Here is a 21,129-nt window from a genome sequence, read left to right on the forward strand (position 1 = left end):
AACGCTTTATTTAGCTGTTTTTTTCTTGAGCTTGTTTGTGTGGATTTCTGTGATGTTTTGTAATGTATAATATTTTATATACACAGCATTTCTGAAGTATAAAAAGTAACTAAAAATATCACATATTATAAAAAAGCATAGTGTACTATATGAACATTATAATTCTTTTCTTATTATATATATTAAAATTTGTGATATTTTTGCCAAAACAATTTTCAATCTGTTGTTTGTTTTTTTTATTTTGGTTTGATGTTTGCGTGGCGCTCATAGCATTTATTTACAACATGGGACTAGTCCATATCATATGCTCGCACTCAGACTGCACGCTCAATATTCCTCATACAACCCAGTATCCAGACAGGATTCAGAACTTCAAAGCTTGAGCAGTGATGCACGAACTGAATCAGACAATATGTCTCTCACCGATTCATCAGTGTACGTTTTTTTGTTTTATCTAATATATGTATCTAAATCTAATTATCTAAATCTATTTATTATAAAAATTATAATTTTTCGTGTAAATAAATTCCGTAAATATTTCAAGATTTCAACAAATAATGCTCGATCCTACTTAATGATCTTTTTGTGTTCAATTCATATCTTGTTTTATTCTATATTACATTGATTTATATGAATTTTTGTTATTTTATTTTAAGATGATAATTCAATGCGTTGATATTGAGTTTTACAATATTTCTATACAATACAGGAATAAAAATAACATTGCTTGAATTGTTACCTTTTCTCCTTAGAATGAAAACGAATATGAAAACATACTTATACCTCATCACTTTTTAATAATTATCAAAGTTTGTTATTACTTTAACATTTTTCCTTTGCAGTGATGGAGCGTCAATGAGTAAACAACGAAGTAAAAAGCAGTATATAAGACAATCTAGAGCTATTAAAGATTCAGCTAGTTTAAATCGTGATCCGCTGGCTCATCATACTATCATCCCTCGTACACAGCGAGTACCACGTGATCTAATGCGTCCTCTGAAACCGGAAAAATTTGCTCAAGTGCTTATTGAAAAGTTGGAGAACGTTAAACGCGAACGAGAATCTCAGGAAAAATTTGATAGGCATTTGCAGGAGAGCGATACTATTAATAAGGATGTATCATTGGAGATGTCAAGTGGAGCACCGAAAGCACTAGCTGATGCATTGAGAGAAAAGTTAATGATAGAAGAGGATAATGATCAAGCGATTTTGGACCAACACGTCTCACGAGTTTGGTCGGATCTAACGCCTTCTCGATCTCCTGGACTCTCATCCCCAAGACTGCATTCGCCTGAAAGAAGACGTTCTACGCACAATTATCCACGGCCGTACAAACAGAGAAAAGAAAAGGACGTGTTCTCTACGTTTTCAGCAGATAGTGGTAATATTCACGATTTTCAAGAAGGCAGCGATCTTGTCGGAGCTGGCTCCATGAGTTCACTAGGATCTCACTTGCCTAAATCTAAATCCGTGCCATCAGATTACGCCGATTCCCTCCATAAACAAGACCTATATCTTCAAGGTATATTTTAGAATGGATATAAAAATACCGTTAATAATATACTAATTCAAAATGTACAAATTTATGTATATATATTTGTTATACAATATTATATTACTACTACATATTTTTATAGGTCATGATCAAAGATTCCGAAGGTCAGACATGACTAGAAGATCAGCTACAAAGAAGTCTATGACGGAATTAACTGACAGTGGTGTTAGTGTTGTAAGTGACGTGCCACCATCTACAATTAGCAAAGATATTCGTCTTTTATCGTGGCTTAAAGAAACTGACAAGAAAGCGGATATCAAACATAGCCGCCATGGGAAGAAGTATGGTTCTCGCAGTGGCTCTTTGGAAAGGACAAACAGGGAAACATGGGGTGTTCCTGCTCAGCCTTTTGTTGCAGATCCAGGAATGCCACCTTTACCACAACCTCATACAGTAAGTACTTTCATCTAATTCTGTGTTACTTGCTTTTGATGATTACTTACATATAAATCAATATATAATACAACAATATCTTAAATACTTTAAATTAATAGTGTTTATCGAAACTCTAGATGTGTATTCTGTTTTTATACAGGCAACCCAGCTAGAAGAAGCAAGAAGAAGATTAATAGAGGAAGATAGAGCACGCTCGAGTTGTAAACAACGTCATTCTAATATTTCTAAACAATCGTCGTACGAGCCTACAATGCAAAGTCAATCTTATGTCCAATCAAACCAATCAACGTTAAAGAAGACGAAGCAAGATATTGGAGATTTTACCACCGTTGTGTTCAGTTTCTGTGACGAACAGTTTCCTTATAGGACTAAAATTCCTGGTCATAATGTCACTTTAAAACAATTTAAAGAATACCTTCCTAAGAAAGGCAGCTATCGGTAAGTAAAGTAACACTATTTATAAAATTTCTGAGATATTTTACATCTTTGAGCATGATGATATCTTCTTTCTTTTTTCTTCTAGATATTTCTTTAAAACCGAGTGTGAGGACTTGGATACGAAGGTTATTCAAGAAGAAATAACTGACGATTCTGAAGTCCTACCGTTATGGGAGGGTAAAGTTATGGCGCAAGTCAAGGCGCTCGAGTGATAGACTGAAACAAGGATTATTCTGAATAAAAGAACGTGCTAACTTCGAACAAGTGCCGCAACTAATTTTATTTAAGAGGACCAGCATTCTATAAGAAGAAAACCACAATAAGGCGATATTCGGTGTTAGTTTATTGGAGTTGCTAAAGCGGTTTCTTCCGCTTAAGTTAACCGAGCAAGTGCTTTTAATCGATAAAACAAAAAACCTGTTAAACCAGCAAAACCGTTATATGTTTATTAAGTAAAAGAAAAAAAAGAAAAACAAAACGTCTTTAGATAAATATACATAAATTTTATTGAACATTTATCCTTAATTATAGTATTTCTTACAGGATTTGCATTTTTTTCGGTACTTTATTTTTAATTTTAACAAAAATCATTTCTCTAACGTTCAGCAATATTTTATATATACTTGTTTCTTTCTTCCCGTTGTGTACTTGACAACGGAAGCTATACACATGATGTCGTCCGATTGTAAATAATTTCGGTTCGTCCGATGTAAGATTTTGATAAATAGGCGTTTCCTTTTATAGAAAAGGTTTTGCTGAAAATAATCAAAAAGAAATCAACTAAAAGAAAAAGTAAGTGATTGCAGTTTGACCACGTCTAATGAAATTGGACGAATTGCAATAAAAAAAAATTACGATTACATGAAATTTTCACGAAGGCAACATTCTCATTTCAAGTAACAGAGGTTTCAGAGAAACGGATTACTCTATCGTGATTGCAATTTGGTTATCTCCAATCGTTTTGGACAAGCTGCAGTAACACCAGAAACACCCTGTATATTGATTGAATAATTTCTTCCTCTTAAAGACTTCCCATAGTTTTCCGAACGACTGTACAAAGGCCCGCGTAGTTTCGCCTTAGTAAGGTCTGTATAGACCCTAGATTTACATAGGAAAGAACATTATTACAAATTAGTTTTTAAGGAGATATATTACGTGCATTATAAATACACACGCTCTGTTTAATATACGTAATATATCGCGCATTCGAAGATACCGCGAAAAAAAAATATTAAAGATACAGATCATGTTTTGTCGTACCACCATTATCACCCATTTGACATTGTAAAATAAGCTCCTGCATAAACGTAACACGCATACTGGGAAATAGACGCGCAACACGCAATTGGCATCGGGGAAACAAAATACTTTGGTGGAAAAGGATTAATTAGTATCTAGACCGTAACGATGTTTTATCAGGTGCGAAAAATTGTGCCTTTTTAGTGCAGTAAGGACGAAGTAAGCCTAAGGAAAAAAAAGGTTAAGAGATACTTATTAAATTGGAGACCAGCGGGTCTAATATCGAGAGGATAAATTTGATACATCGAGCGTTTTGTATATATTTTTTTTCAAACTTCATCGTAGTCTTTGCAAGCTTAATCATTAGTAATCGTTATAACGCTAAAGAATATTATCAGCATCGTTACTTTCTGAACGTTTGCTTTTCAACATCGAACGTACATATTTCGTCGATAAATACGTATTTACTTTACGTATTAATCACTCTTACTTTTTTGTTTTTGTTTCTCTCTATCTGCCTTTAAATGATTCTGTTAGAAAATGAATTAGAACAAATACAAAAAAAAAAGAGGAAAAACCAGAGAGAGAAAAAATAAAAAAATCGAACGTGTGATTAAATCTTCTCGAATGGCCTTCGCATACTGGTTCGATTTCTTAATAGTCGTAGGCGCTCGCTTCCTAAAACAACTGATTTTAAAATTTTTGACAAAACGAAGACGCAAAGAAAGAAAGAACAAAAATGTAGTATCTACTTTGAAAATAAAAATCGATGACGCCGAGACTGGAGGCGATGCACCGTGGCTGATAACAATTTATTGTATGTAATTGATTATCTTTAATTAATACTACGAATGATAAAGTGTTCCTGTACCTAATTAATTAATAATGATTATTATTGTATATCAAAAGTATTGAGAATAATAATGCCATTTTCACTGGATTATATGAGATCTATCGCATTCTATTATTTTAGAGATTTCCTTATCTGTATCAGGGAATTTTGTATCAAGTCGTGAAATTTAATTACAGATAGTAAGTAAGTTATTAACAGGGGTTTCATGTATCTGTTTAAAGAAAAGAAAAGAACAAAAGCATAGATTATATGAAAAGTAATAATTGACCAGATCTTATCCCCTTATTTTGCCTTTTTTGTTATATTAGCAATATGTAATCCATTTGTGGTCACAGGTTGGCTGATATTTTTAATCCATTTCTCTACATTTTTTATATATTTTTAATACAATTATTCAAACGTGTAAATATTTCTCTATTTTCACAAAGAAAATAAGAAAGATGGATTAAATTAATGGATTAGTTTAGCATTTCTTTAGTATATATTTATGAACTTTTACCTTATTTATATTTAGAATTCAATTTTTTAATCAATAAGTATTATTTATTTTTAAGACAAAAATCACGGTACACGATGTTAAAAAACCTTCAATCCAAAATAAAACCACCTATTTTTTAAGCAGGATTAAGTGCTTTACTGATTTTAATAATATCGAGCGTCAGTCAACTGAGAGTATGCTTTACATAAAAAGGCAGAAAGTGTCTTTGACCGACAACGGAATCAAAATCTTTATTTTTAAATTTAAGTTGAGATGTCTATTTTTAAATTCAATGAAACTATTTTTTGACCACTGACGGATAAATCGTGGTGTATGTTGAGCAACAGTCTACTTCCGAGTTTTAGTATTCGCCGCTCAGCTATTATAACGTGTTACACGTCGGTTGTATCACGATGGAAATTGTATCATGAATACAAACAGCGTTATATGGAAGTATGTACTTATATCTTTATAATATTATTTAAACTTTCTTCCATTATTTTATTTATTTTATATATTCAATTTTCAACACTTCTTTCACATTTTTTGAACTGTTACAATCAAAAATGTCAACAATTTCTCCATCGTCTTTCTTATGTATATTTTTTGCGTTTAAATAATATACAATTGAAATTTAATAATGAGAATCTATTATTTACAATTTTTTATATTTTTTTTCACATAAAAATGTCCGAAGAAAAGTGTTTTTTCTTTCTTTACTTATTCATACTTTTTACTCGAGCGAATGCAAGTATTATCTCTTTATCTATTGGCTGAGAAACTTTGCATACAGTATTAACTGCCTTTTAATCCCTATTCTGGTATTCTATGGAAATAGTAACATAACTTGTAGCAGCTTCAAGCTCTTTCCATCTTTCTTCAAATTTTATGTAAATATGTAAATAGGATTGTGGATTTGTAGGACACGTAACCTTGCCGGTTTCAGACCTCTATGTCAGGCGCTTACTTAAGTGGATTTATCAGTGTTATAAAATAATGATAATAACGCATATTTGCGTCTTCGAAAGTGACAGTTATTATGTAACGCTTTTATCACGTGTGTATATTCGTGTTTTCTTAATTAAGCAAATCATTTTACGAACATCTAGCAAATAATAGAAAAAAATATACATTTTCTGAGACACTTAATAAATTATTCTGCAACATCCGTCGTACATTTTCTACGCTTATTAAAAATTTTGATGTTCGACTTGAGAAATGAAATAACCTTTAAATAAATCCTTTTTTAAAAATGATTATTCATTGAAAAGCAATCCGTTTCTTAATGATTTTTCACACGAGAAATAAATTATATTTTTATAATATTCCATGGACAAACGTAATTATCAGTGGGTAGCTACATCGTAAATCTAAAGAATGACGAGAAACGAGGCGCGTCATGTAGAATGATTTTTCGAAACTGCGTAAGCCTTGAATCAACACGAAACATACCTTTGTCTATACCATATTCATCTATCGTAATTTTTATGCAAAGAAATTCTACATACTTGGAGATCATTGAAGAAGATAGTTGAAAATTGACGAAGAAGACGTGTTGCGTTATCGACCTCAAATTTTCAAAATATTTTTTCTAGATAACATTCCTCGCGTTGAGTAACCGATTGTTTAGAAACTGCTAATAACGCCATAAAGAATAGAACAGAAAAATAATCCTCTTTCATAAAAGTCTTCGCACGTGATTACTCACGATACACGGTCTACCCTCAAACCTACGGCCGGAATAATAAAAGATAAAACACGTATTGTCTGGTGCTTTCTGGAGGATTATTCTCCAAGAAAGATAAAGCAATATGACACATTTCGAAATTAATATCGATCAAAAGATTTTGTTACTTTAGATAATGGAAGAAAGGTAAAAGAAGAAATAATTTACTGAAAGATTTTTAAGACGAATTATGAATGTTATTCGAACAGAGGAAAATCTGGATTATTCGAGCTAATTCTGATATTTACGTAAATTCATATTTTTACGAATATGATTGAGAAGACGGAACCTAGATAGAAAATTTTATTAAATATCAAACATTACAGAGAATATTACACGTTGAATATTTTATATATTTCTCCATGTTACACATATTCTGTAAATTTTTGTATCTTCGAATTTATCGTAAATACATAAAAATTCACTGTTCGGTATAATTTATAAATATTAATGCTAAGCAGAAGTTAGAACTTTTGAATGAAAAACCAATACTTTTCCTCTTCGATCTTTGTTTTTGTTTGCCGATTATACTTACAAGGGATCATTCCCACATTTTTCATCGATCTACGTACCGATAATTCCACGTTTGTTATTATATACGTCCATAATTTATAATCTAATCAGTCTATGTTTATTCTCTCTACCGCGTACCCCAACTAAAAGTCACCTGTCGTCGAATCGGCGTAGACACAAACGGAATCGTTTCTATACAAGCGACATTTCTCTCGTGGAAACTTCACGTCGAACCTAACCCCGGATTCGTAAACAAGAACCGAACGCTATCGGCTATTATAGTTGCGGATATTCTTCCAAATCCATCCTTTTACGAACACATTCGTATTCGTTAAATACGCGTATCGATGACGCTCTACCGGCGATATTTTATCTGTTTCCTATGTATTATGCGTGTTCTTTGCATCTTTGAATGTTCGTAGAAACGCGTATGAATCGACAGTCTAGCGGCAAAGTGTTCTCAAAATTTCCTAAAAAATTCGGAGAAATTCAGTGTGAAACAGAGGCCCCGAGAGGTTTTATGCCCCCATTGGATTGTTCTCCAGTGACGTTATTGCTTTAAAGACGGGCTAAGGAGAAGGGGAGAAGAAGTTACGGCAGAAACTGTCGAAGAAGCACGACGCATTTAAATGGCCGGTCGCGTATTGCCGTGGATTCAGTTTTGTCGCCGGCCTCTCGAAATCGGATTCCGTTTCGCGTATATTTTTTCGCTCGTGCACCGCGCTCACGGTATTCGACCTTCGTCCGACTGTCCCCAACAAGTGTCACGGCACCGCGCCGAGAAGATTTTCAGCGAGGAAAACGGGAATCGAGCTGAAAGTGAGCGCGCGTTCCGCCAAACGACTCGCGTACATATGATTATCCGTTTGCACAGCCGTTGTTGCCTCTGGTTCTCGCGTTTTCCGCTTGTTTGCGAGTAGAATGTGTCGTGGATGTAAGAACAAGTAACTCTCTCGATCTTTAGATCGCCTAACTGGTCGGCCACGAGGCCAAGAAATCCACCTTCGATTCCCCCGAACCACGTTCCGAGACGTAGTGACAACCGAACAACCGATCTCGTCGCCTACAACCCGTAGCTCTTTAAGTGAGTTATATCGAGCTTCACGTTGTTTTTTTGTATCTTTCAAATCGGTGGATGATTCGATTCGGTTTCAGTGGGAAATGACAAAACAGAATCGTATCGTCGCTATGAAGTAACCTCTTGTCGTAAATGACAGATTTTGCGAAATGTTGATCGTTTGTATCGGCATCTATTGTGACGCGTTTCATTTGTTTAGATACACTTGTCGGTGGGTGTTCTTTCTATTTTTTCTTTTTCTTTTTTTTTCTTTGCATAGAACGAATAAATCACGTTGGCTTATTAAATATCGAAATGTCACGCTTTCTTATGTACAGACATATAAATCTACTTGGGATAATAAAAAAAACTGGTTCTTATCTGTTGCGGTTACTATAGTGTACCGGGCACGTGTTTCAATGACAGGAAATTTCAATTGCTTTCCGCGCAGCTTCGATGTTAAATAATTCGGAGATGTAAGAACACTTTTCGTTACGAAAGACGATCTGGTGTTATGCTACAGGTCTTCTTTTCTTGAAAGTTGATGAATCGAAAGTATTTGTTAAATCGCTGACGAGATATCGTTGGTAAACTAGCGCACAAGCTAAAGTCACGACAAGAAAATGAAACAAACATTTTTGTATTCGATTTGTTTGTAGTAAAACGGAGCGTGACTTTGTTCGAACGTTTCGCCAAGAAATAACAAACAATTTCTATAATTAAAAATAAACAAGAGTAGAGGTAAGTTAAAGTAGGCAGATGTAGCAACATCGATATTAAATCAAATACAATTAAGGGACAACAGTAAACAAAGGAGAAAAAGATCAGACACAGTTAGATTAGATAGAACGAAATTCTTCAATTCCAGTGTTCTGTAATGTTGAAATGCCGAAGTATGTTGGTTACGTGTAAAAAGGTAAATATTGAACGTTACCGTATCGCGATCGGTTCAATTAATTATCTTTATTAGATCTTGCTCTCGTAGCAACGAGTTTAATTCGTGTCGGTCCTCTTCGTGCCATGTAAATAATGTCGAAACCTCACCAACATATACGTTTACCCTCTAAACGTGAGGAACTCTTGAAAAATTTCATCGAAATTACTTCGTGAAACATTTAACGATAAATTAGATTTACGTCGAACATTTGTACATTCGCCGGAATCTAATTAAAATCGCCAAAACTCGAGAAATATTATTATTTAAATATTAGCTGATCTTACTTCTGTATTTCTATATCTAATTTAATTCCACAAATCAAATTGGTTTCCAAGCAAAAAATAAAAGACAATTACATACTCAAAAGTTCAGTCTGATTATAGATCTATTGGGTTGGCAACTAAGTGATTGCGGATTTCGTCATTACCATCTAGTGACAAATTCGCGCGTAACTATAAATTGGTTGTTAAAATTAATTTCAATATTCCAAATATATACTTTCCTATCCGCTTCATATTTAAATTTCATTTAATCGGTCGCTCGCATCTATGTATTGGGTTGGCAACTAAGTGATTGCGGATTTTGTCATTAGGTGGTAATAAAAATGTTGCCAACCCAATAAATAGATGCGAGCGTACATATTTGGAATATTGAAATTAATTTTAACAACCAATCTATAGTTACGTACGAATCTTATATTTTTAACTTTTTTGCCTTTCTTTCTTTTTTAGCTTCTTTTTTTTTTTTTTTTTTATCCTGAGCTTTATCGAACTATACAGTTGTAAATAAATCTTGAAAATTTTCAATATAAACGTTGCTATTAAAAATTGTACATAAATCAAATTCAAAATTCAACGGCACGGCCATTGATTGAGATTCGTTGTCGAAAGTCACGAGTGTATCTGACCTCACGATCTATCGCGTCTCCGCAATAGTCTCGCTATCGCGATGCAGTTTCTTATTGCTCTTAAATCGTAAATTATCAGCTTGTATTAACAATAACCGTCACGTGAACGCAATTAATACCATTTAATACTATATCGATGGATACCGATCGAACCGTTGATCTTATCCTACCGTTACAGCTAACGCATAATTGAATCGAAATACAATGTTTTCCTTTCGTTTCTTAACATTCGAATTATCGCTTCTTCTTTATTTCAACAGATATACAGGGTGGTTGGTAACTGGCGGTACAAGCGGAAAGGGGGTGATTCTACGCGAAAAAAGAAGTAGAAAATATAGAATAAAATTTTTTTTTAATTTTTCCATCGAGACAACGATCTACAGTGAGATCCGTTATAACGTACCGCACGCGTACCGAGCGAAAATTCAAAGTCGATTTTCTCGAAAACAAAGCCTCGAACGAAAAATGTTTATTCTATATTTTCGACTTCTTTTTTCGCGTAGAATCACCCCCTTTCCGCTTGTACCACCAGTTACCAACCACCCTGTATATCACATTCTTTTCTCGATAAATATTTACATATTAATCGGTAACTATCAGTCTTCTACCAAGAACGACAAGTTAATAGAATGTTAATAAAGTTAATGAAATCTTGTTCGCTAAAATAAATCATAGCAGAAATAAAAAATATTACAAAGATTCGAAAAAAAAAAAAAAAAAGAAAAGACAAGATAGCAATCTTAATATCATTTTTATCGTTGTCATTATTTCATACGATCGTTTCGCGTTTATCATACAATTTATCATTGTTATCCGTCTATGAAAAACTGAAAGATGCTAAAATACAGAGGACGCGTGACACGCAAGAGTACATAAAATATTCCAGGTATGACGATCGTCGTAATACCTGGCGAAACGACTTTTCGTTTAAATTCTATCTGCCAGTTCTCTTCATAAACATACGAATTTCCATAAATTTGCAGGAACATCAAAATTTAACGTCGTTGAAATTTTCACCGGCTAATGAATTAACGAAGCAAGCGGCATGTACGTACGTACGTACGTACGAAGGTATTAGAAACGAAAGAAAAAAAAAAGGAAAAAGAATGAAAGAGAGAAAAAGAAAAAGAGGGTTCCTTTGCGAGTCGAGGAGCGGAAATCGCATAAACACAGGAAGCAAACATTTCTCAAATTTCTTAGCCGCGGTATTTAGAGCTGGTTTTAATCGGTTGCAACCAAGCGTTTAAGTAAGATGTCGAGGTGCACGTGCCGCTGAGTAGCGCACATTAACTCCTATTGTACTGGCTGTTGGATGTCTGTATCAAAGGACGCGTTGAAATAGCGGCTCATCTGCAGAAGAAAGAAGAGCCGCCGGTTACACGTTCTTATTATTGTTGTACGCACGTCGATCATCGATAATGATATTTTCCTTGACAGGGTCGTTTACAATTAAGACGTTCGGTTTCTTTTCACGATGGCAAACGGTGGGTTCGCATAGCGACGCTTTGTTCCATCGCGAGGATAATTTACATGCGGAAATTAGTCCGTGAGTTCTGCCATGGCAAAGCGCGGCGAACAGCGGGAAATGGAGATGCGAAGGAAATTTTTCTAGACTGGTTATTGCAGGTAGATTTCACGACATTATAGATGTTTGTTTTAGCTTTAGATCTAGATCATTGTTGTAGACTTTACGGTTTTTCCTTAGAGAACCAAGCGGATCTACGTGGATTGGGACTAAGATGATTTTATTACCGTGTGTTTGTTACACGGTTTCGTGTGTTCGCCTGCGAGCAAATAAAAGAGGAAAACACGTAGAATCTAGAGTAGAAAATAATACGATGGAGTAACGATATCGTAAAAGGAAACTCGACACTTAACGTTTCGATCGTTCGATTATATTATTTAAAAATATTTATATGAAGCGCAAGTCGATGAATAAGAATTTTCTCTATGCGAATTTCATCGCTGTTTTCATCTTACGCGATCTCGTACTCGATGAACCTGCCTCCTTTGACTTACCGATTTATTTAACGAATTTCTATAAGTATTTACATTTCGCATGCACACCTTGACAAAGTTATACCTATGTAAGACAAGGACGAGAGAATTCGAATTGTATAATTTGTAACGAAGTTACCTTATTCGCGTTTTCCGATAATAATGAGTAACACGTTCGGTCTCGTTGATCGTAACGAGTTAATTGCCGAGAAAGCAAATTTATCTGCGTACCTCGAGATCGAATGCCACTTTGATAGATTCGTATCGCATAGTTTTTTCATAAATCAACGTCGAAGTGTGTGCGCACGGATATTTTGCACTTTCAAGGCAACGGTAACAGTTCGCAGCTGAGGCTGGCCGGTTAACATACGTCGTATAATTTGCGGGCGGAGATTGAAACGAGACGGTGAGCCTCGATCCGGTGGTATTCGTGATTTGCATGAAAAACAATGTTCGAGTTGAATTAATTTGCAGGCACGCGGTTCATACCATATATCAAGCCGCGTTGGGAGCCAGCGAATCGGGGGGAGAAACCGCGTGACAGAGTTGATTCAGAAGCACATGATAGCAGAGAATGACCGGTTGCATGAGCGAATCATGTGATACGCGTTCTCTCGTAGTAATGCCTTTTTTTTCCTATCACCTCGTATCCTTCTTCATTGCCCGCCAGGCCGCACTTTACCTGGCTGATTGGAAATAAAAGCGCGATATCTCGGCCAACCAAAGATTCCAAGATGCAACCGGGGCGAATTAACGGGCCAGCGTTGCAAATTGCAAAACTCGTTGGCAATTTAACGACTTTTATCGCCGGCTAAACTTACGTCGATTTTTCTTCTTCCGCTACTCCGGCACATTTTAATCGACTGTTTTTAAAAAGAGCCATTCGTGGAATCGACTCGTTTGACTCTTGGTTGGTTGAATCCTTGGCCACAGAATGGAAATTAGATGCATACCAGATACTTTGATATTTCAATTTGATTTAAACGCAGACACGCAGGATAGAGGATATTCCGATATTTCGATCGGATCTTCTCGGAGCTAAGGTGTAACATTTGTTTAAAAAACGAGTTAAACTCAACAGGGTGTACGAAGGCTTTCGCGAATGATGATTGTACGTATTTTATAAGAGATTATTTAAATCATAATGATTAGGACAATTTATAGGCTGAGCGAAGACTTTTACAGATGATTTGTCTATATTTTGTAAGAAATCATTTAAATTCCGAAAAATCCATCACGTTCTGAATCTATTACGTTTTTATGAGAACTTTCCAATTGGTTATTTCGATCATTCTGGTAGTTTTAGCGTCGATACTCCGTCTGATTTTTACCAGCACGTTTAAGGTAATAGACCATGGATTTGTTTACGAGTTACGTACTTTGAATAGTTTTTTCTATTTATCTACGCTATATACATATCCTGTGCGTTCCTGCATCTTTAATTTGCATAAGTGCATAAAAATCTGCAATTCAGTCATCGTCATGTGATGCTCATTGAACAACATATTCTGGAAAGGGAAGCCAGGTGGCACGTTCTGTGGTTGTGGTAAACGCTCGATATTAGATACCAGTAATATTAGATGCAAGGATAAGAGATCAATGGGCATTTACGCAGTTTAACCGTTAGATTTGATAATACGGAGCGGAAAGAGGTAATTTTCCTCGGAAGATCTTTGCCTGATCGAATTTACCACATTGCGTGGTAATCGCGCGGTAATCGAGACAAATATTTAAATATCCTTTGTCAAAGAAGTTATGAATGAAATGGTATTATTGGCGTAAGTATCTTCTGAATTATTTTAAATTCGATGATCAATATTTGTTGGTAATTTACGCCGGTTAATAGTGCGAAGATTTATATTGACTCTGCCATTTCTAAAATAAATAAAAAAACAAGTAAAACATGTCTTATGAGTATTTATAGGTTGTACATATACATATTAGCAAGTTCGAGGTGTATATCGATTAACATTTTTGTATTTAATTAACAGCCTACGGATACGCTTATGCAAATTCATATTTTCATGGTTACATTCAACTAAAAACATGGAATAAAGATTTCATCTACATATTCAAATTCTTTTTCACATATGTCTTTATACGTTATATATATAGAATGTATGTATGTATTCTCGTATCTTTATATTACATATTTACAAATGTATGAGTATCCACAGTCCAAATAGTTCGAAATAGTTCGAAACGATAGAGTACTTTTCGTATTTTTACACTGGAACATTTGACAAATATCGTGTTATGTAAGCGAGAAAATACAACGAGATTCGCATCTACAATTTTGTATTCTCACTTTTATACGATATTTAAGAGATTATTATTCATTCTCGATTTCAAATAGAAATTGCTTGCAAAAAAAAAGATGTAGAATGTCACGAAATATTACTGGCTAAAACATTCGATAAAACACGAGATATAAGATTACAATGGCGATCGCAGTTGTATTATATTCGTTTATTTATATTTATTCTGATACTCGTGGAATACCATAATATTATGCACATTATATAATTGTTAAGCAAATGTTTATCGTAGCCAAATATTCGTCACGATCAAACAAGAAGCTGAAAGTAAACAAACACTATGGCATGCTGTCATAAATCATTATCCACCTGACGAACGTAATTTATCGTTAACTAAACAACGCATTCATACGGCTCGACTTTCGTAATGTTTCTAATTAAAGAAATACGCCCGGAGAAGGTTTTCAGACGCAAGTCGCATGTTTCTTTTCGTCGCATCGTTGGTCATCTTAAATCGATCTGACGTTTTCTTGTTCGTTGTGGTACAATGTGTAATTTGTTTTCGCCGTCAATAATATCTGTTAATACGCTGCTTCATCTTACTTGTTTACATTCTATCGTTCTTTCGAGTTATGTGGTCCGATTCGTTACGTTGAACTAAATAAAGGCCAATAAAAACTCGTGACAAGTGAGAATCGCGCAGAAAAGCACGTATACTAACTTTAGTTCGAATCACTTAGTCTCAGTCTAATTGAACGAATATCACCAATGACTGTTAAATATACTGTCCCAATTTAACATCATGCTAGCGTACATGATATAGCACTAAATATACTTAGTCCAGCCGGGCAAAAGTTAACCAAAGACATGAAACCTTTATGGCCCTATAACGAGACGAGCATGACATTCCATTCTATTCTATAATTAAGATTTTTATGTATTTATAGGAAATTTATATATACGTAAGTGTAAAAATGTACACAATGAGCGTAACGTAAGAAACATCTCAAGTATTAGGTTATCCGAAAAGTTTCTTTCGTTTTATGAGGAAATAATAGACGCACAACGTTTTTTGTTTTGTATTATTTTGTCGAATTATGTACGATCCATTTTGTTCTGTTGAAATAAACACCGCGACATTTCACAGACTTGGTTTCACGTTTGTACGAAGGTGCACTGTTGTTAAAAACACGTTTGCGAAAGAAAGACACCTTCCGGACAACCTAATACTTGTTACAGCGCTTACAGTATTTAGCGGGTGAAACAAATTTCGAAAATTATTTCTATTTAGGTTTCTTTAGTTTACGTTTCTTTAGTTGTGTTTATGCATCAATAACATCCACGGTTTAGATTAGATATACCTATGTACCTAATTTAGTTCTATAGAAACATGTCAATATTATGATCAGCTTATTGAGGACGAATGAGTCTTAAATGTCGGGTAATTATTTTTTTAAAACATGCATGCTATAATTATCCGAAACAGTTACATTTTCAAGTGTAACGTGTTACGTTGTAATTTATTACGTAAAGCGTTCAATTTTAAAAAGCTTTCTTTTTTCTTTATTTTACTTGCATATCACTACGCTTCTTTTGATTTCACTAGCAAATCATTATCGTAGCGAAATGGTAAAATTCCAAGCTATCAAGTTTTATCGATTTTCACGTAAACTTCGTGTAGAAACTGATTGAGGAGAGGATGATGTTCGTGGAAGAAAGAAGAAAAATGTTTGATATAATTATACTAATCCACGTGAAATATTGGATTTTCAGGATGAACAATCCAAACGATACGGCAGATGCGAATGAAGACAGTAGAACCGGAGTGTACGTGAATCATGGTTTGACCGGCTCTAGGAATAGTTTGAATCTCGATCATTCGAACAGTTCTGAAATTCTACATAATTCGTACGAAAGTCACCAAGAAACACAAGGTTCTTCGGATTTTATCTGTAAGCACATGTAACACTAAAATGACTAATTAATTTACATCTGACGTTATTAATGTGATCACTTGTATATAAAACCACCGAGTAAGTGAAATCCTTCATTTCCTTTTATCATTTCCAATAAATCGTTGATAATGCAATTCGCAAAGTATACGAATAATTTGTTATAGCAGATACATTATATCAATTCGCATAGTTAGATGCGTTTCTTAAAAACGATGAAAAATGGGTGATTCATAGAAATTACTTTACGAAAATAGAATCGTAGAATAGAATCGTGCACAGTAGTTACGTATTATATTGATTATATCGTAAATTAAGATAACCTTAACTTCATATTTTTTTGTTGCTTTGTTATATCTAGACTACGGATATTTATGTATTTCTGGGGAATTTAAAGGCTTAGGAATGCACGAAATACACCTAATACGTAGAAATATACGAAATATTCAATGTAAAATATTCACTGTATATAAAATAAGATCAGACACGAATTTTTCCACTTACGATTAGATATACGCGATCTAATTACATGTAACTAAAAATACATACGAGTTAGCGGATTGATAGTAATTTAACAACAGATGTATAACAACAACTTATAAAATAAAGTACAAGAGTGAAACTAGACTGAATCAAACTATCGCCTAATAAGTATACGAAAACAAATTGTACGATCGCATTTTCATATACGTATGTACAGCACGCTCAAATTACTACTTTAACAATACGATGTTAAACGATCTCTATAACCTAAAATTAGAACGATTGATCGTTCGTTCTGTCTTTAAATGATCATAGATCAACAATTGATTTACTTGTTTACAATCGGCGCCTGAATTATTCTTATTATTTCTTAGTTGAACAACCAAAGAATAGTCAATGATATTATTCCATCTTTGTTTCGTATAGTGGTAGAAGAGTCTGACGACTACAGATTGGAGCAGAAGGATAGTTTTGTACATTCCACGTTATATCAGTTGAAGCGACGTTGTAAATCGGCTTGTACGAAGAAAACCATTTATAAAAGGGTTCCAATTTTAAATTGGTTACCAAGGTATAGTTGTCACGACGGACTTGGTGATCTTGTTGCCGGCGTTACCGTGGGCCTTACTGTCATTCCACAGTCGTTAGCATATGCTAACGTAGCAGGTTTACCAGCTCAAGTTAGTACTCCTCGATAATTACAAAGTTCAGTGAAAAAGTGGTACAAACGCATAATTTTCCAAAGCATCGAATAAGTACAGAGAATAATATAAAATCGTATTTACGAGATAATTTTTCTTTATTTACTATATTAATTAATTCATTACGAATTTCCAAACTTTCATGAGTATGTACCTGTGTACCTATAGCAATATATTTTAAAAGCATACAAATCCTGTGGTAGGGTTTACAGTTGCCTATCTTTTCAATTTTTTATTATTAATTATCAATTTTCTCAAATTAGAAAATTTTGTCGTTTGCACTACTTCTACTTGCTCTCCGTTGATTTCTATCTTAGTTCGTGAGATGTCCTGTTCGCGTGTGCAAATTATCAAACGAGATAAAAATAAGACGGTTAATGAAAGAAATTGTGTTTTACAGTATGGACTGTATGGTAGCTTTCTAGGCTGCTTTATTTATGTTATATTCGGATCTTGTAAAGACACACCAATGGGACCTAGTGCCATCATATCTCTACTCACGTACCAAACAGTTTCACATCTCGATGCACCATTGCAACATGCGATACTCCTCTGCTTTTTGGCCGGGCTGATAGAACTGATAATGGGTATATTTGGCCTTGGTAAATATCTACAACATATACTGTCCGCTTACCATTTACGATAATGATATTCGAAATAAAAGAAAGTTCTGAATATATAACTATTCCCTTTCGTAAATATACGTATAAGTTGGTTCAATAATATGTGTTCCAGGATTTCTAATTGACTTTGTGTCTGGGCCTGTTAGCTCTGGTTTCACATCAGCGGTAGCTTTGATAATCATTACTTCGCAAATAAAAGATGTACTCGGCATTCCTGCGAGAGGTTCGCAGTTCATTGAAATGTGGAGAAACCTTGCTGAACATATACACGAAACTTCAGCTTGGGACGCTGTTCTTGGAGTGACTTGCATTGTGCTCCTTTTATTTCTCAGAGTACGTATACATTATTATACATATGCGATCGTATCAAAGAATTATTAACGCTTTGATAATGTAGGAACGAATAATTTAAAAAATAATATATTTCTTTATTCTCAAAATTTCCTGCATTCCTAGTGTCAGATATACCAAAAATACATGCACACACATATTTCCAAATTTTTTATATTTTTAGGAAAGAACTAATAATTGCGCTACTTATATATGATGACATTTTAAATGCTGTATTATTTATTATATGCATTAAATATTGTACATAGCATGTAAAATATCTAACTCTCTTAACAGATATTTTTCCGATTTCTTTTTTATAGCTTTTTGCATCGTACAATGTCGGTCCCAAAGAAGAAGAATTGCAAAGTACAAAATATCGCGTGTTAAATAAACTCATATGGTTATTCGGTACATCACGAAATGCTCTTCTAGTAATATTGTCCGGTCTTTTGGGATACAGCTTTAGAGAAGACTCGCCCTTCAAATTGGTTGGTAAGAACAATAAATTGAGATCGATTATTGATTATGTAAATATATTACTGACTGTATTATTATTAAATATACTAATTTTTTTAACAGGATATATACCAGATGGTATGCCAAACGTACGATTACCACCATTTAGTTACATGAAAGATGACAATACAACGGTGACATTTATCGATATGGCTTCAAATTTGGGAAGCGGTATCCTCGTTTTACCTCTTATCTCGTTAATGGAAGATATTGCCATTTGTAAGGCCTTCTGTAAGTTGATACATTATTTTTATACATTATAAATGTATTCTTTACGTGAATAATAGTACCGTTTTATTATATGCGACAAAAAGGAAAGGTTTTCATATTTATTTCAGCAACTGGAAAATCAGTTGATGCAACACAAGAATTAATAGCGATTGGAATATCAAACATTGGTAATTCTTTTGTTCAGGCGTTTCCTGGTACAGGATCTCTTAGTAGAAGCGCGGTAAACAATGCTTCTGGAGTAAGAACACCAATGGGAGGCATTTACACAGGTAGAATAGCAATTACTAGAATTATTAATTATTTATTATTAATTGTTAATTTAGAATTATTATAATATAATTATTAATTATTTGTTACTAGAATTTTTTATATAATTACCAATTTTTTTCATATATATAGTTCTCACACAATTATTATTTGTTTCAGGTACCTTAGTAATATTAGCCCTTTTTTTTCTCACTCCTTACTTCAGCTACATTCCAAGAAGTACATTAGCAGCAATTATCATAGCTGCAGTAATATTCATGGTTGAAGTTAAAGTTGTAAAGCCAATGTGGAGAACTAAAAGTAATAACAATTTAAAATATGAATTGAAAAATAGTGTTTACTTTCAAAAAATTAACGTTTTTTAATATTTTATTTTTACAGAATCAGATTTAATTCCCGGACTGGGTACATTTATCGCATGTCTGTTGTTAAAATTAGAGATAGGTATTCTATGCGGTATTGGATTAAATATTTTATTTATTTTGTACCACGCGGCACGACCAAAAATATCCGTGGAAAAACTTACTGTACGTATCTTTCACTCTTTAACTTATTTAATTGTAATATTTTATATATGTGGCTTTAAACCATTGATTGTATATATTTTTGTTATTTTTATTATTATTTTATGTATTATTTCTTTAGTATTATTTATTTATTCATAGGTTGATGAATATATTTTGACTGTATCTTATGTTACAGACTCGACATGGCATTCGATATCTCATGCTAACTCCAGATCGGTGTTTAATTTTTCCATCTGTTGATTACGTTCGAAATTTAGTAACAAAATATAGTCAAAGAACTGGAAACATTGCAACCCCAGTTGTAATCGATTGTTCTCATATTTATGGGGCAGATTTTACTGCAGCTATGGTAATTGAAACTTTAATAAAGGATTTCGCATCGAGGGGCCAACCACTCTTCTTCTACAATCTAAAACCTTCAGTTTATGCCGTGTTTGAAGCTGTCGCATCAACTGATTTTGTTGTATATTATACTCAGGAGGCGTTAGATGATCTCCTTAAAGACAGAGGATACATCAAACAAATTAAATAATGCACATTATTTACGTATATAGAATAACATAATGCAATCTGGATTACCATGTTATTTTACATTGATCGTATAAATGGTAGTCTCATCTATGAAAAGTTATTAAACATTTTTCACGATTGTATCATCATAATTAAAATCTACAATTATAGATTTTACGCAAAAATAAAGTATAAGACAAATATTTTTCATTAACGTTCAACAAAACATGTCAAACGCATATCATCGCATTTTATATTTAAAAATGCATTGTGATTAATGTAATTATTTATATTATATGTATTATAGCACAAACATGTTTTTAATAAATCATTTTTATGATGTACTATATGAAAAGGAAATTATATTTTAATTGCTCGCTAATCACTGTTGTTATTTATAAAAAATAAATGACATAAATGCACTTTATACGGACACTTTTGTGCATTATACGTTACTATAACAAAACTGAAACTTTAAACAAATTTTTATATTTAATGGGAAATAATTTATGTCATAGTGAGATCCTTTCGGGAACGCATCCTTTAAGTCTGAACTGGGTAATACACAAGAACACAAGTAGATTACAGTATAAGGAAAATAAATTATAAGTATAATAACAGAAAAAGCATT

General features: G+C 33.6%; 2 protein-coding genes and 1 long non-coding RNA gene across 8 annotated transcripts in view; 2 read left to right on the top strand and 1 right to left on the bottom strand.

Annotated features, from left to right (window-relative positions):
• Nucleotides 1-4,578, top strand: part of LOC126863613 (axin) — a 30,755-nt gene extending 26,177 nt beyond the window's left edge. For 3 of the 4 annotated variants that reach the window (XM_050613933.1, XM_050613934.1, XM_050613935.1), the window contains exons 4-8: nt 271-435; nt 843-1,522; nt 1,638-1,948; nt 2,091-2,389; nt 2,475-4,578. In XM_050613933.1, coding sequence (XP_050469890.1) covers nt 271-435; nt 843-1,522; nt 1,638-1,948; nt 2,091-2,389; nt 2,475-2,601 — 1,582 coding nt within the window. In that variant the 3' untranslated portion in view covers nt 2,602-4,578. The remainder of the gene's footprint in view (nt 1-270; nt 436-842; nt 1,523-1,637; nt 1,949-2,090; nt 2,390-2,474) is intronic. The other variant, XM_050613936.1, reaches the window with a different exon arrangement.
• Nucleotides 4,579-7,787: 3,209 nt separating this feature from the next.
• On the top strand, nt 7,788-20,880 carry LOC126863617 (sodium-independent sulfate anion transporter). Of its 3 annotated transcripts, none has more exons than XM_050613950.1 (11): nt 7,788-8,282; nt 16,129-16,307; nt 17,217-17,470; nt 17,892-18,093; nt 18,227-18,447; nt 18,768-18,939; nt 19,027-19,194; nt 19,302-19,463; nt 19,621-19,761; nt 19,843-19,988; nt 20,164-20,880. In XM_050613950.1, the coding sequence occupies exons 2-11, from the start codon at nt 16,130-16,132 to the stop codon at nt 20,518-20,520; spliced, it is 2,001 nt and encodes a 666-aa protein (XP_050469907.1). In that variant the 5' UTR covers nt 7,788-8,282; nt 16,129; the 3' UTR covers nt 20,521-20,880. The 3 variants fall into 3 exon arrangements, with proteins under 3 accessions (XP_050469907.1, XP_050469905.1, XP_050469906.1); XM_050613948.1 differs by lacking the exon at nt 7,788-8,282 and adding an exon at nt 13,847-13,875; XM_050613949.1 differs by lacking the exon at nt 7,788-8,282 and adding an exon at nt 13,847-13,875 and having other exon boundaries at nt 16,129-16,289.
• On the bottom strand, nt 13,999-15,795 carry LOC126863681 (uncharacterized). Its single transcript, XR_007688941.1, has 2 exons — nt 15,318-15,795; nt 13,999-15,239 (listed from the first exon to the last, which is right to left on the bottom strand). It is a non-coding gene; the product is annotated as an uncharacterized LOC126863681 (long non-coding RNA).
• Nucleotides 20,881-21,129: the final 249 nt, after the last annotated feature.

Source organism: Bombus huntii, chromosome 3, assembly GCF_024542735.1.
Source record: "Bombus huntii isolate Logan2020A chromosome 3, iyBomHunt1.1, whole genome shotgun sequence".
NCBI classification, from domain to species: Eukaryota; Metazoa; Arthropoda; class Insecta; order Hymenoptera; family Apidae; genus Bombus; species Bombus huntii.